Genomic DNA, 14,340 nt, shown 5'->3' with positions numbered 1-14,340 from the left:
TTACAATTTAAGATCTTTCTCCATGGAGAGCGTGTAGGGTTAGAGATGATGTACTGTAAGCAGTTTATATCTCTGTGGTTTACAAGCGCAGTCACAGAATTTTACATGTTGCCATTTTCCACGGAGGAGAACGGAACAGAACAGTTGTGGGTGAGTAGTGACAGAAAGGACACTTAATGGTGTTTGAGCAAAGATTGGAATAGGATCCTAGCTTGTTGGAGTTCTCTGCAAGTATCTATAAGCCACTGACAAAAAGAACAGAGGATATCAACCTTTACTTTTGTCAGCTGTTTTCTAAGTTGATGAGACAGCTTTAGAGTCAATCTAATTGATCTGAGTAGTTTGAATGTTTGAATGCAGTATTTCTTGATTGTTTTCATTTGGCATTTCTTGTTTTCTTCAGTTGATTTGACAGAAGAGCATAATCATAGAGAGTTGCCTTCATAGATTACACAAGAGCTCCCATAGTTTCATGGGCATGTACACACAGTTTACCAAATGTGTATGTTTTCCTGTTCAATGTATAACTTCTTTTTTCCCCACTTTCTAGAAGAGTTATGTCTCGTTAATTGCATGGCTATAAGTTGCTTTTGATGTCAAGGCATATAATTAAGCAGATTGCTGCCGTTAGAACTTCTTAATCTGTTACAAAAGTTGGAACTGAAAAACACGGTTAATAAAGCAAAGATTTTTTTAGAAGACGGGATATAGTGCTAGCTGGGCAAATGGATATTGCCTTGGAAGACTGGATTTTGCCTTTTCTTCTGTCACGTTGCTTACTTTAAACAAAGCTTTCAGAGCTAATCACCAGTTGGGATATTTCCCCCTCCCCCCAGTATCACTGTTTTGGACACTCAATTTTAAATCTCTAGGACTTGAGTTCCTATGTAACGTAGCTGTCAGTAGCACTGCGTTTTGAAAGCACTGTTGACCTCAGTTACAGCTGTGACTGTTCGGAGTTAGTGCAAATCAGACATGAGGTATCACAATGACCTCATGAAATTGTTCCTGTATTTATATTGGTGTTTCACCTTCAGATCAATCTTCATGCTTTTACATCTTTTATATAGTGTTCTGAAGATGTTTTTGAAGCAAACAGTGCTGCCATGATGAGTGCAAGAGAAAGACTTCTAAAGGGATTGGGATTTTTGTTTTGAGCAGTATTTGTTTAACGTATGATTAACTGCTTTTGACCAATCTTAAAAATTTTGCAATGTGTGAAATAGCGACTTAAGTGGGAACCATCTGTATCTGTGCACCAAGTAAAAGTTCCATGAAAAATAAAAAAGTGTGAACATGGAATGTATGCACCCAAAGAGATTAGATGACGCTTGTCTGCCACTGTGAAGTTCTCATATATCACATGGTGAGGTTGAACTGTTTTTTTTAAATGAAATAACTTAACTTTTGTCTGTGCTATGTTGCATCAGTAGCATCACCTGTCCCTGTCCCAGCTGATCACTTCAAAATCTGAATGTTTATTCAATTCTCCTTCAACAGGACTCGCCAAAAGCACAATTACGTCGAACAATTGAATGCTGTCGAACTGATTTCTGCAATCAGGATTTACAGCCAACATTACCACCACTTGATAGTGCAGGTAAACAGCTCATAGGTGTTCACAGTGCTGCTAATAACTGCTATGTGGATTCCGTTCTTCCTGATCAACAGATAAAAATAAGGAGAAGATGTAATTGCAGTATTGCACAAATCTGTTTTTTCCTTACTGAGTAATTTTATATGAAGCTCTGTACTACACTTCATACTCTGTTTCCAGTTTTGCTTTTCTGCCACTTCCAAGTTAATATTTATCTCCATCAGTCACTCATGGTATTTTTATTCTCTTACTCAGTTTGCTCTTATCTTGGTCTGCCTGTGATCTTTTGATCTGTTTTTATTCTGTTTCCACAGCCTGTTTTCTTTTCTTTTTGAAATGGTTTTCTTAATCTCTGCTGTGCTTTTGCCATGATGAATCTATCTTTTAAAAAAAAAATATTCTGACATTGTTAACTGTTGTCTACTGTAAGTTTATTCTCTTCTTTCTGCTGTTCCCAGTGAAAAAGTTTATATTTTCATCCACTTACCCATTCGTTGCTAGACAAGTCGTACTGGTTTAACTGCTGCTTAATACCTTCTCAGAATCTTAGTGCTGTAAATCTTTCATTTCTATTTCTAAGAACAAACTAACAAGAGTCAACCAAAACCAACAATCCCAAAAACTTAAGTTAAATCCTTTTTTTTCTGTTGCCATTCAGATGAAATTATTTTTGCTTTTCTGGTGCAAATACTTACTTTGATACTAAATCACTCTAAATTTTGTGTAATTTCATATGTTTGTATTATATGCATCAGCTGTCTTACTCCTTTCTGGTGTTTTGCAAGTGGCTCCACATACTGGCACAGAATCACGGGTGGGTTGAGGGTTGGATAGAACCTCTGGAGATAGTCCGGTCCACCCCACCTGCTCAAGCAGGACCACCTAGAGCTGGTTACACAGGGCCATGTCCAGGTGGCTTTGGAGTATGTCCAGGGAGGGAGACCCGACAGCCACCTTGGGCAACCTGTGCCAGTGCTTGGTCACCCTCACAGTAAAGAAGTTTTCCTGATGTTCAGACAAAACCTCCTGTGTTTCAGTTTGTGCACATTCATATACACAGTGTCTGAAAATGCTGTACCGAAATAAACTGTTTACAATAGATGTTTAATTAATAGACTTTGGAAACTTTTTTTTTTTTCAATAGATGGACTTTTTGATGGCAGCATTCGGTGGATGGCAGTGTTGATTTCTATGGCAGTCTGCATAATTGTCATGATCATCTTACTTAGCTGCTTTTGTTACAAGTAAGGAAAGTGCTTTTTTATTGACAATGTTTTTAATTTGTCAAATGAGTGTAAACAGAACAGTTATTTTGTAAACCTCCTCAGTTAATCATATGTATTTTTGACAAAAATAGATTGGGAGTGAAACTGCTGTAATTTAATTTAACATTTCTGTGGATAGCAGTTTGCATTGCTAGGTAAAATGAAATGTTCACAGCATAGAATTTAAAGGAATTTGATCCTTTCCTTTGGCTACAAAGTGTTTACAGTTTTCTAGGCTACATATACCTTTGATGCCATAACATCCGGTTAACAGGAACATCTTAATGCTTTTTGTGTTCTCGAATCCTCAGTCAGTTTTGATGGTTAAATTCCATCTGCTTCTGAGATTTGCCTTTGTAAAGTGCTTTTGCAAACCTAAAGTGACAAGGATGTGTTTTACAACTTTTCCTTTTTGTGCTGTGTTTCAAAACAAAAGAATTGATCAGCTGAGCTATGGCAGTTCGTGCGGGTGCAGCTTCCGAGTCTGTGCCTGCTGCTGTCAGCTCCAGCCCTGAGCCAGAGGTGATCGTTGTTCTAACAGTTTCAGCAGAAACGTGCATGTGTCAGCCTCGCCTGCCATGGTTCAGGGTTCAGTCTGTTAGTTTAAACCAAAACCAGTGGCTAGTAACACTGGCTGTGAGCTGAGTATTAAAAATGCTAGGTTTCTACCTGACTCATAATAAACTGACGTGTCTCTACTCGCATTACAACAACTCCTTAATATTAAAACACTATGTAAGTTACATTTCTGGAAAAAAAAGGATACAGTAAAACCTGATGGTTTATTTTTCTTTTGACAAAACTTGTACATTTAAATAGCTTTTTTCCTAAATCAATTTACTACATATTTTGAAGACTGTTTTGGAGTTCATCTTAACTTCTCCTCTTACTTCCTCAGGCATTACTGTAAGTCGATGGCAAAGAGACACTGTTATAATCGTGACCTGGAACAAGATGAAGCGTTTATTCCAGCTGGGGAGTCATTAAAAGACCTGATTGACCAGTCACAGAGTTCTGGGAGTGGATCAGGACTACCGTTGTTGGTAAATCATAAACATTTTTCTTCACTGAACTTCTCTCCATTGAACACAAAGTCTGGTTTGTACCTAATGCCTAGAACAAAGCAGTTTATCCATACAGTATGTTAATTATTTTATATGCAATTACTGTGAAAGATATGGTACAAACTAAACATGTACAAAAGCCCATCTTCATATAATTAACTAAAATGAAATGCAAAATTAGTTTATATGTTACAAAATCTGTTGACATCAGCAAAATTTAAAGAAAAATTGGAGTGTGTAGACATAAAGATAAAAATGGATAATACAGGTATTGAATTGAGCAAACTCAAAGCTATTTTTTTTCTTAGGGTCCACTGTCCGTTAAAATACATATGCTTTTTATTGGCTCATGGTTGTCCATAATTCTTGATTCACCATCCTATATTATACTTGCATAAAAATTAGCCAGTGAGACAGATGACTGTAATTATGTGTAAAATAGAAACAAATAGAATGCAAGAGAATGCATCTGAATTAAATAAGAGGTTGAGCTGATGTAATCTTTTTGGGTTTGTTATGCAATTCTTCTTTGGAGGCAGCAGTAATGAGTTTGAAATGGGAATACCGGAAACTAATTAAGAACAAATTTTACCATGGGATGAAAATTCAAAGCAGTCCAAGCTTGAGAGGCAGCGTGTCCAGGTGCTTTTGGTTAATTGTTGGGTTTCCCTCTTCCACCTTTCCCTCTTTTCTTTGGTGGTTTTTTTGGGGTTTGTTTTTTTTTTTTCTTTTTAATTTTTTCTTTCTTCCCTAGGTTCAGCGCACTATTGCCAAACAAATTCAGATGGTGAGGCAGGTTGGAAAAGGAAGATATGGTGAAGTGTGGATGGGCAAGTGGAGGGGTGAAAAAGTCGCAGTGAAAGTGTTTTTCACCACAGAAGAAGCCAGTTGGTTTCGAGAAACAGAGATTTACCAAACTGTTTTAATGCGGCATGAAAACATCCTTGGTGAGGAAGCAGTACATTGTTTGGCTGCTGGGGGGGCTTGTGTGTGGCTGAAGGAGGAGGAATTCTTAGTAGGTGGCTTGAGGGATATATGGCAGCTTCTATGGAAATAACGAGATGGGTGTCCCTTAATGTATGCTAACAAAATGTTAATAGAAGGGTAGAATCTTGCTGCTTCTGGTTGGAAACGTGTCTGCAGTCTCTTCACTGGAAGACTGGAATGGTAAACTCATGTATGGTTGAAATCTGAGCTTCTACATTATTAGTTTTCAAAAGGGGAACAGGTACTTTTTTTGATACAGTCCAAGAGAATACAGCTTTAGGAATGCTTACTAAATCTGTTGCGTAAAAAATTTATGTACAAATAAATTGTAACTTTGTATATTTCATAGGTTTCATAGCTGCAGATATTAAAGGCACTGGCTCCTGGACACAGCTTTACTTGATTACAGATTATCATGAAAATGGATCATTGTATGATTTTCTGAAATGCACTACACTAGACAACAGGGCTCTCCTCAAACTGGCATATTCTGCTGCGTGTGGTCTGTGCCATCTGCACACAGAAATTTATGGGACACAAGGCAAGCCTGCTATTGCACACAGGGATCTGAAGAGTAAAAACATCTTGATAAAGAAAAATGGAACCTGCTGCATTGCTGACTTGGGTCTTGCAGTCAAATTTAACAGGTAAATGAACAAATCCTCTATAATGAGAAAACTTTTCTATATTTTTTTTCTTTTAATGTGCCAGTTATCCAATTTAAAAGGAAGTTGGAGTCAGTTGGTTGCATGCTTTCAGGTTTTTTTCAGTTTTGAGAGTAAAATGCTGTTCTTCCTTTGAATGTAGGTAAGCATCAAGATGAAAGTAGGTTGGTAAGAGAACAATGAAAAAACTACTCTTGTGGAAAGTAGTTTCGTTAGAGAAAAGGAAGAAGAGACCGATTCATTTGTTACATGAAACTGGCCTTTCATAGTAATTGCTATCATGTAGTTTCATTATAAATTATCTCGCAGAAACTTTAAACAGTGTAAAGGGAGTTGAAACTTAATTGAAGAAGTAATACTATAATAGTGTTATCAAATGCTTTTTCTTTTTTTTTTTTTAAGTTCAATGGAGCCAGAGTATTGTCCTTTGATACAACAGAAAGAAAGTATAAGCCTTTGCAAATAATCTTCTGAGTTGTTACCAAATATACTCATCTTTATAGTTTTTTTTAAGTCAGTTTTTTCATATGTATTTTCAGTGTCTTGCAAAAGAAGCAGTAAACTGTCAACTTCTGTACTCACTATTGTTTTTCTAGATAATCTTTTTCAGGGAGGTACAAGGTATTGTAAGTGTAGTATTGAGAGGGAAATAAAAGGAAGAATTTAATTTGTAAATGAGAGCTTTGCAGCGTGTAGTGATTGCATCATACAAGATTTCATACCATGTCTTGTAATAGTCCACAATTCACTAACTTCTTAATATTTTCATATAGTGACACAAACGAAGTTGATGTTCCCTTGAATACTAGAGTGGGAACAAAACGTTACATGGCTCCAGAGGTCCTAGATGAAAGCCTAAATAAAAACCATTTCCAACCATACATCATGGCTGACATCTACAGTTTTGGGCTGATCATTTGGGAAATGGCTCGGCGCTGTGTCACAGGAGGTAAACTTTTAAATATTCTGTATAAAATCTGCCAGGCCCTTGTCTCACTTTAACAGTACTTTTTCAGGAAATAATAGAACAAGCCTGCTGTATCAGCTTCTGTTGTGACCTGATAGATCTTCACTTGTTTTCTCCTCTTCTTCCATCTCATGTTTTCTCCCTGTTTCTTTGTAGCATGTGGTGGATTAGAAGATGTTGAATTCTGCACTGGGTATCAAAGTCAAAGGGACTGCAAGGAATTATTGTGGCTATTAAACTTAATATTCATAATATTGGTGGTTTTCTGGTAAATGTCTGATCGCTGTAGTGAAATTTTTGCTTTTTATCAGAGTAGAACAGTGTGGTGGGTTTCCCTTGGTACAAAGTTGAGTTAACTTTTGCTCCCAACTAAGGAGATCTCAGAGTAGATGTATAGATTTATTTGATTTTTTAAATGGTTTTTTATCTTTCACAATTATCTCCAGGTATTGTTGAAGAGTATCAGTTGCCGTATTATGACATGGTGCCAAATGATCCTTCTTACGAGGACATGAGAGAAGTGGTGTGTGTCAAACGCCTCCGCCCAGTAGTATCGAATAGATGGAATAGTGATGAAGTGAGTATGCTGAAGGAAAAATTAGTTCAATATGTTCATTAATATGGAAGGGTACTTTAGTTTAATAAATATTAAAACATAGTAAAATAGGGACGATGTTCAGACATTCTGATATTTTGAAAACCTCACAGCAACAATAGGAGAAAGACATGTTTGAAATCAACTCAAAATACCAGAGTTTTTCCTGTGTCTTTTCAGTGAGCTGAGGGGAAGATACCCTTAAGCAGCATCCAAATGTATGAATAGTGCACCAAGTTCTTCTTTTTAGATAGCGGAATGTTTTTCAGAGTTTTCACTGGAGCTGGAACTTAAAGGAGTTTTTAATAGGTTTTATTAGTCTTAATGTATATAGCATAATGGTTTGTCGCATAAGGTGTTTCATGGAATATAAAGCTATTTCTTTGTGTTGATTTCCTCTTTTTTTCTCTCTCTCTTTTTTTCGTTTTTACTGGTGCATTCCAGGGCAAGCCATGATGTAACTAAAATATTAAATTTAATGTGTTTTTAAAGGTTAAAGCTTGAACAGTAAAGAAGACATACCTATTTCACATAGCAAGCCAGATATGCCATATCCTTTCTTCCCCAAATCCTTGATTTCTATTAGGAGTTCCCAGTTTTTTCCATATCATTTTCTGGCTGCTGAAAGAACTGTTGTCACATCTTCATTTTCACTGAAAAAGTTCTCTACAGCTTTTCTGCTATATATATGGATATTTTTCTGCTTACTGCTACCATTTTTGTAGCACTGTTCTTGAGCTGTAATAATAAATTCAGGTAATGCATCTTTGTGAAACTGAAGAAATACTTCAGTTACTTCCAGCTGTGGTAACACTGGCAGTGAAAGTGAGGGGTAAAAAAAGAGGATTGGGACATAGTTGGTGGTGGTTGTAGGTTGTTGGTTTTTTTTGTTTGATCTGTTTATAATAGTTTGTACCAGCAATTTTGCACATAATGTAGAAGTTGTACATTTGGACTTAAGACTTCTATAACTTGGGCTTGATGGCAAACCAAAATTACACACCTCTCAGATCTGTCAGTTATTACAATACTGTTCCTTTGTGTTTTATTTTACAGTGTTTAAGGGCAATATTGAAATTAATGTCTGAATGCTGGGCTCATAATCCTGCCTCAAGGCTCACTGCTTTGAGGATCAAGAAGACGCTTGCCAAGATGGTGGAATCACAAGATGTAAAGATTTGACATAGTAAATTGACATTGGAGAGCAAAGCTGGACTCCTCAATCTTTTCACTCAAACATGGGTGAGACCTATGTGGAAAGAGGAAATAACTGAGATTCAGTATATTTTCTCAGCACACTTCTACAGGCTGCTAATCAAATCTTTCAGTACTTCATAGACTGTGATACTGAGAGCCTCGCTACAGTACATGCTACGTATATGGACAGCCTTGATAAAATACACGTTTTGGTTTTGTTTGAGCTGCATTGAGACTCGTCATACTTAGTGAGTCTCCAGTTAAACTCTGGGTACTGAATTGAATGTTCAGATTACAGTGCTTTCTGTGAAAGCCTAACAAGCTATCCGGATTCAACAGAGATGGAGAATATAAGCTTTTTTTTTTTTTGCCTTCTACCTGATAAAACCTAGTCAATCCATGCCAAGTTTTTGTGAAACAGCCTGTAGGTTATGAATCTGTTTGTGATACTACTCAGTTTAACAGTACCTTATGCATTTATGCGTGTGCCAGGATTATTTTGCTGTCATTTGGAATAGATAAGAAACCATTTAAATGAACAAAGGTTTATGGTCAGGGCTCCATGCATTTTGTGGCTCCACAATCAGATTTGCTACAGAATTTACTCCTTGCCATTAAGCTATCTTCCAGAATCTCAATTTTAATTTTATTTCTGTTCTTGTTTTGGTCACAAAGAGAACTGCAAAAATGTGAACCGTTAGTAAATTAAGGAATGCCTAGCTAAGTCTGAAGAGAGCTTGAAACAGCCCCTCTTAGAGGTATAGACTGCCTTGGTCATCTCTCACAGTCTAGTGGGCTAGTGGATTAAATTTGAAATTTAGCATATATTTCGCAATGCCACATGCAACCAGCATTTTTGCTGTAGAATACTTCACATCTTGACAGAAAGACCCTTGATAACGTGTTTTGCCTTTGTACTTTATTGGGACACACTGGTGGTGTCTGTCATGCTCTGAACTTTTTTCCATACAGGGGGAATCAGTCAGCTGTAGGAGCATGCTTTTGCATTATTTGACAGAACTAGGCAGAAGACAAGTTTTGAAAGGCTTGAGAACAAGCCTAATTTATAGACACGAAAGAGGGAAGGCAGGAAGTGCATGCCGGGCACTCAGAAGATTGGAGAAGATGGTAAAGGTCAAGACCAGGAGAATTGAGTATGTGAACTGCTGAAGATAAGATCCACAGCGTGCAGAGGATTTTGAGCTCGGTTGCCCTGATGTAAATGCAGGAGGTCACGTCTGTGGGCCACTTAGTGGACAGTTACAAAATTCAGGAGTTGAGACAAGGTAGATCGGTGAGTGTTTTAAGTTCTAGTTAGGCACATTTGGGAGGAATGGCATTGAAAGATAATTCATGAAGTAAGTTAACATAACTGCAAAATTTGGTCCTATAGTGCCAACTGCTTGGCATGCACAGGAAACTGTAGTTCCCTCCTTTTCTTCACTGACCCAGACAAGTTGGTTAAAAACCAGACTCCCTCCGTGAGGTTACTGTAAAGCAGAATTACTGGTTTATAATTCCTTTGGCACTTCTACTTGAAAGTTAGAAAATAGTACCATAACTCAAGTTAAAGCTTCAAATGCGGTGACTCATCAGAAGAATGAACACACAGTATTGGAACCATTGAACCTATTTGATAATTTAAGTGCCTGTAACTTTGTACTGTAAATCTTGTTCTAGATAACTTTAAAAAGGGAACTTATTTATATGATGTGTTTTGTGCTTTAGTAAAAACCACCTAGTCCTAGGTACATGTGTACAATTAGATACATGCACACACACATATGCCATAGTTGAGATTTGAAGAAAAAAGGAATAATACAAAAACTGAAAAAAATGTTAAAACTTCAGATTGATTTATGCCAGATTATTTGTTGTCTTAAAATATGTACATGGAGTTTGTTTTGATATGTGTTTAAATTTCCCTTGAAAATGTAACTAATAGAAAACAATGTAATGCAGAACTAATGTGATTTATGAACAAATGCAACCTTCTAACATGTTATTTTTTTGTTCTAATTCTGTAGTTCACATAATGTAAATGGTCAGGCAAAAGATCGCAGTATTTTTATTTTCTATTGTGATGTACAGACTTTATTTAACAGTTCTATGTATTTTATAGAAAACTAGCTATTTTGAGGGACATTTCTTTTTTTAAAAAAAATAAAGTCATTACTTTTGTTCAGTAATGCCTTTAAGTATTAATATGTATTCTGGCTAAAAAGCTCATAGGTGTGTCAGCTGTAATTTTAACTTATTTGAAAACAGCAAGAGATATGTGATACTGTGCCACAATCCTCATGGTAAAGGGCTTTTTTAAAGATCATTTTTCCGTCCATTGCCAAGAAATATATGATAAGTTTGAAATTGTTGATCATGTCTTCGCACACAGTTTTTGCACAGGTAGTTGGAAAATGTTTGGTATGAGCCAAAAAAATGTAAGGGATGAGCTTTTTTTCCCTCCTCTAAGATTTTTATCAATAAGCAGGAAAAATGTTTCTATAGGTACCTTGCTAGCTTAAACTTTCAGAGCATGGAGGTCTATTTAAATTAACCCATTCATATTTAGAATACTTTTTTATTTCTTTTAGAAGTTGCCACAGCATAGTTATGTGTAAATGTGTTTTGTGAATTTTTTAATTCGTTTTTCCCAAGTCTTCAGGAAGCCGTTGCTGAAAGTGTGAATTTTGATGGGTTTTAATTATTCACTTATTTTCTCTTCCATTGTTTTGCAAGGCAATAGGATGGTGATCTTTGGTAGATATCTTAAGACCTGAATTGGTTTACACATTCACTTTAGCACAGAAGTAGTAAGTAGTGAGCTGACTGTTGCGAAGAGTATCTTTGAGAGAAAGAAAATCTTCTTGCCTTAAGCATAACTTTAATTTTTCAGCACTTCAGTTACTAGATTCATACTCAAGCATATCATGCATATGCAGTTGTTACTGTCCTGAACAGGAGCTGCTGGGGTCTTTAGCATTCCTTGATTCCCTGATACTAAAAAAAAAAAAATAAAAAACAGTTATCACCAAAGAACCTGGTTGCATAAAGCACTTGAGCACATATCTACACTCCGTGTAAGGTCATTCACTGTTAGAGCCTAAGCATATCTATACAGCTATTTTAGCAATCATTTGGGGGGAAAAAAACCAACTTTGCTCAAAGCTAGCCCATTAGCTTTTACATAATTAAGCATACTGAGTGCAGATTCTAGAACTAAGTTGTTGCTTTATGCAGAACTGTAGAGTTGAAAAGCCTTTAAGGTCAGGGAGAGTAGTAGGATTCTTCTGTTGGAGTATGAATAATCCCATTTTGTTGGTCAAAATTTTAAGCATTTGTCATCCAAGAAAAATATCCCCCAAAACTGGCAAATGTGTTATCACTTTTTTTAAATATAAAAATCAGAAGTGTGGAAAACATATTGGGGAGTATCAAGACTGTGCCTTGGAAGTTCTTAAACATTCACATGCGGAGGAGTTTTTCTGTATTTGTTTAACCTACTCCGTGTGATTTCAGTTAGGTGAAAATAATTTGATTCACTTACATAGTTCTTACAGCAACTGAAAGGAAAGTTTCTGTGTTTGTGGTTAACTTCTAAATTCCACAAGAAACATGATATTCCTACAGAAAAACGTAGGCTTACATTTTGAGTTTATTCCGAGTTTTACTCAGTATGTCATTTTTCCTGAGTTTTACTGAAGAAATTGACAGTTTTCCCAGTATCCATCGCTTGTCCCCAATTATTTTCTTAATTAGTCTATTTTGAGGTAATAAGTAAAATGTAAAATTAATATTTTGTTACCTCTATAGTCTAGAATCAAATATTAGAACTTGATCTAAATGACCATTTGAATGTGTTTGGATACATTTCATCTACTCTGTCTTCACAGACTGTATTTTAATGGTCGAAAATGTTTGAAAAGCAAAGATACCAAGATAAAAAGCATTCTTTGGCTATTGCAGATATTTTTAAAGGGAAGTTACGCACTCATCTTCAATGTGAGAATGGTTTAGCACTTCCTCATTCTTCTGACAGTGCCTCTGAAGTCAAAACTCTATCCTGTGCCCACAATCTTTATTCCAAATAGGGGTGATGTTTAAAAGTGGCTGGAGGTGTTGCACGATGCAGTGCTTTATGGAGCAGTGTTGTATAAGCTTTGGTTGGTGTAAGAGAGGTGGAATGCCCGTTACTTCTAATTGTTGGACAAATCTCATGTAATTGTTGCTTTGTAATATTTTACCTTTGAATGCGATTATAGATGCCCACGTCATGTAGTGACATCTGTGCTCTGACATGCCATGCCCAAAATGAAATGTACTATATTGTATACAAGAAGAATAAATAACATTGTAGTTAACCTAGAGAATATGTAAATAAAATATGAAAGAAGAGTGGAACAAGCCAAATGGTCACACTCTTGTGTGTGTTATATGCCAGAAGTGTAGAATACTCCTTTAAAAATGTAACACACTAAAGTATTTTGTACAGCATCTGCTTTAGAAGGTGCCTTATTGAGTTTACCATGAATTGCTTGTTCTGTACACAGATTATGTCCAATGTATCATTTTTAAGTAAATAACCTTATTTTAGTACACATTAGTTATGTGTTTTGTTACTATAAGACTTTGCCTTAAAAATGTAATGACTTGGAAATCATAATACTGTAACTAAGTAAATCCCTACTTTTTAGTACCTCATTTATGGTGCTTTTCCCCTAGTCTTTGAATAAGTTGTCAATGATCACTTTTGTTGTTCAATAATGTTGACAATTATTTGGTGCTCTATAAGATCAGGCTCTGTGTTCCTTGGACAAAATTTGGGCACAACAGTAAAAACAATATTTCCTTCTCCTGATTTTCATCCCTGTCTTGCAGCAAAGCCAGAAGCAAGTCAAAATTGAGTAGTTCTTTTATTTGAGCATATGCAAGTTCACTACATGTTGTTTTTATCCGTGTAAATTTGCTTCAAGTAAAAAGAGAAAAAATAAAGGGATGGGGGATTCTGTAATTGGTTTTGTTCCCTCTGTGTACAACATTCTTTTTGTGTAGTGATACCCAAATTAAGAGATTTGAGCTAATATACTTATGTGCTGTTGGTTGCAAAATTATGCAGGTGCTTCTGTATATCCTGCTGAATTCACTCTGGTATTTATGATTCAAGCAAGTGAAGAGCAGTCAAGGGGATAGTACACAATACTATAAAATCTCAGAATTTCTTTTTTCATTGCAGAAATGTATTGGCTACTACTCTCCAAAGACTTCACTTTTAGTTTGCAAGCAGGAAGAAGTAAGATCAATTTCTATCCTCTTTTTGCCTTTGATCAGGAATAATCTTAGCTTTAAAGAAAGCTTTTTACAGTAGCTGGCAAGTTTTGATGTCTGAGCATGATATAAACTGGTTTCAGTGTATTATAAAGATAATTATAACACTTTTTTTCCTGTAAAGTCAAATGTGAAAATCTTGAATTAGGGTTCTGGAAAGTACAGTAGAAGACTAGACTGTATGTAGTTTTAAACCTTTTTTTTCTCAATACGTGATACCAGGAAAGCATACTGCACAAGGGTTTGGTCTCCTTACGATTAGTATCTTGGCAAAGTAAACTTTTTCTTAAGGTTGTGGATATTGTGTAGTTTCTGGAATATCTTCACTGCTTACACTGATAGTGGTTGGACTGATATTTGGGATTTTTGTGTTAGTGTTACAGGAGGACATAATGCAAATACTGTGGGTAACTGAAGCTTTTTGCACCAGTCTTTGCTTTGACGAGCACTTAATTCCACACACACCCCGTCCCCCAGTATTGCGTCATGAAATGACCACAGGATGGTGCTGTATGCTAAAGATATGAAGATGCTGTTGGAAAAGAAATGGGGGATTTCAATAAATGGAAATAAATTCTGCTGCCTGCTAATAAGACGTATCAAAATGTTTGTGTATGATTGTTTTTCACCTTTATATAAAAATGTGTTACTGATGAGCTTGCATCAGTATTTAAGAACTGA

General features: G+C 36.1%; 1 protein-coding gene across 2 annotated transcripts in view; it reads left to right on the top strand.

Moving 5' to 3' along the window:
- The window catches only part of BMPR1A (bone morphogenetic protein receptor type 1A), an 87,492-nt gene extending 73,240 nt beyond the window's left edge, over positions 1–14,252 (top strand). For both annotated transcript variants that reach the window (XM_075423025.1, XM_075423023.1), the window contains 8 exons: positions 1,501–1,600; positions 2,742–2,841; positions 3,761–3,905; positions 4,681–4,873; positions 5,263–5,560; positions 6,352–6,527; positions 6,992–7,122; positions 8,197–14,252. In XM_075423025.1, the coding sequence (XP_075279140.1) occupies positions 1,501–1,600; positions 2,742–2,841; positions 3,761–3,905; positions 4,681–4,873; positions 5,263–5,560; positions 6,352–6,527; positions 6,992–7,122; positions 8,197–8,322 (1,269 nt within the window). In that variant the 3' untranslated portion in view covers positions 8,323–14,252. The remainder of the gene's footprint in view (positions 1–1,500; positions 1,601–2,741; positions 2,842–3,760; positions 3,906–4,680; positions 4,874–5,262; positions 5,561–6,351; positions 6,528–6,991; positions 7,123–8,196) is intronic.
- The last annotated feature ends 88 nt before the right edge of the window (positions 14,253–14,340 follow it).

This window comes from Opisthocomus hoazin, chromosome 6 (assembly GCF_030867145.1).
Source record: "Opisthocomus hoazin isolate bOpiHoa1 chromosome 6, bOpiHoa1.hap1, whole genome shotgun sequence".
Lineage (NCBI taxonomy): Eukaryota > Metazoa > Chordata > Aves > Opisthocomiformes > Opisthocomidae > Opisthocomus > Opisthocomus hoazin.
Note: the sequence above shows the minus strand (reverse complement) of the source record. Positions and strands in the feature narration are given on the sequence as shown.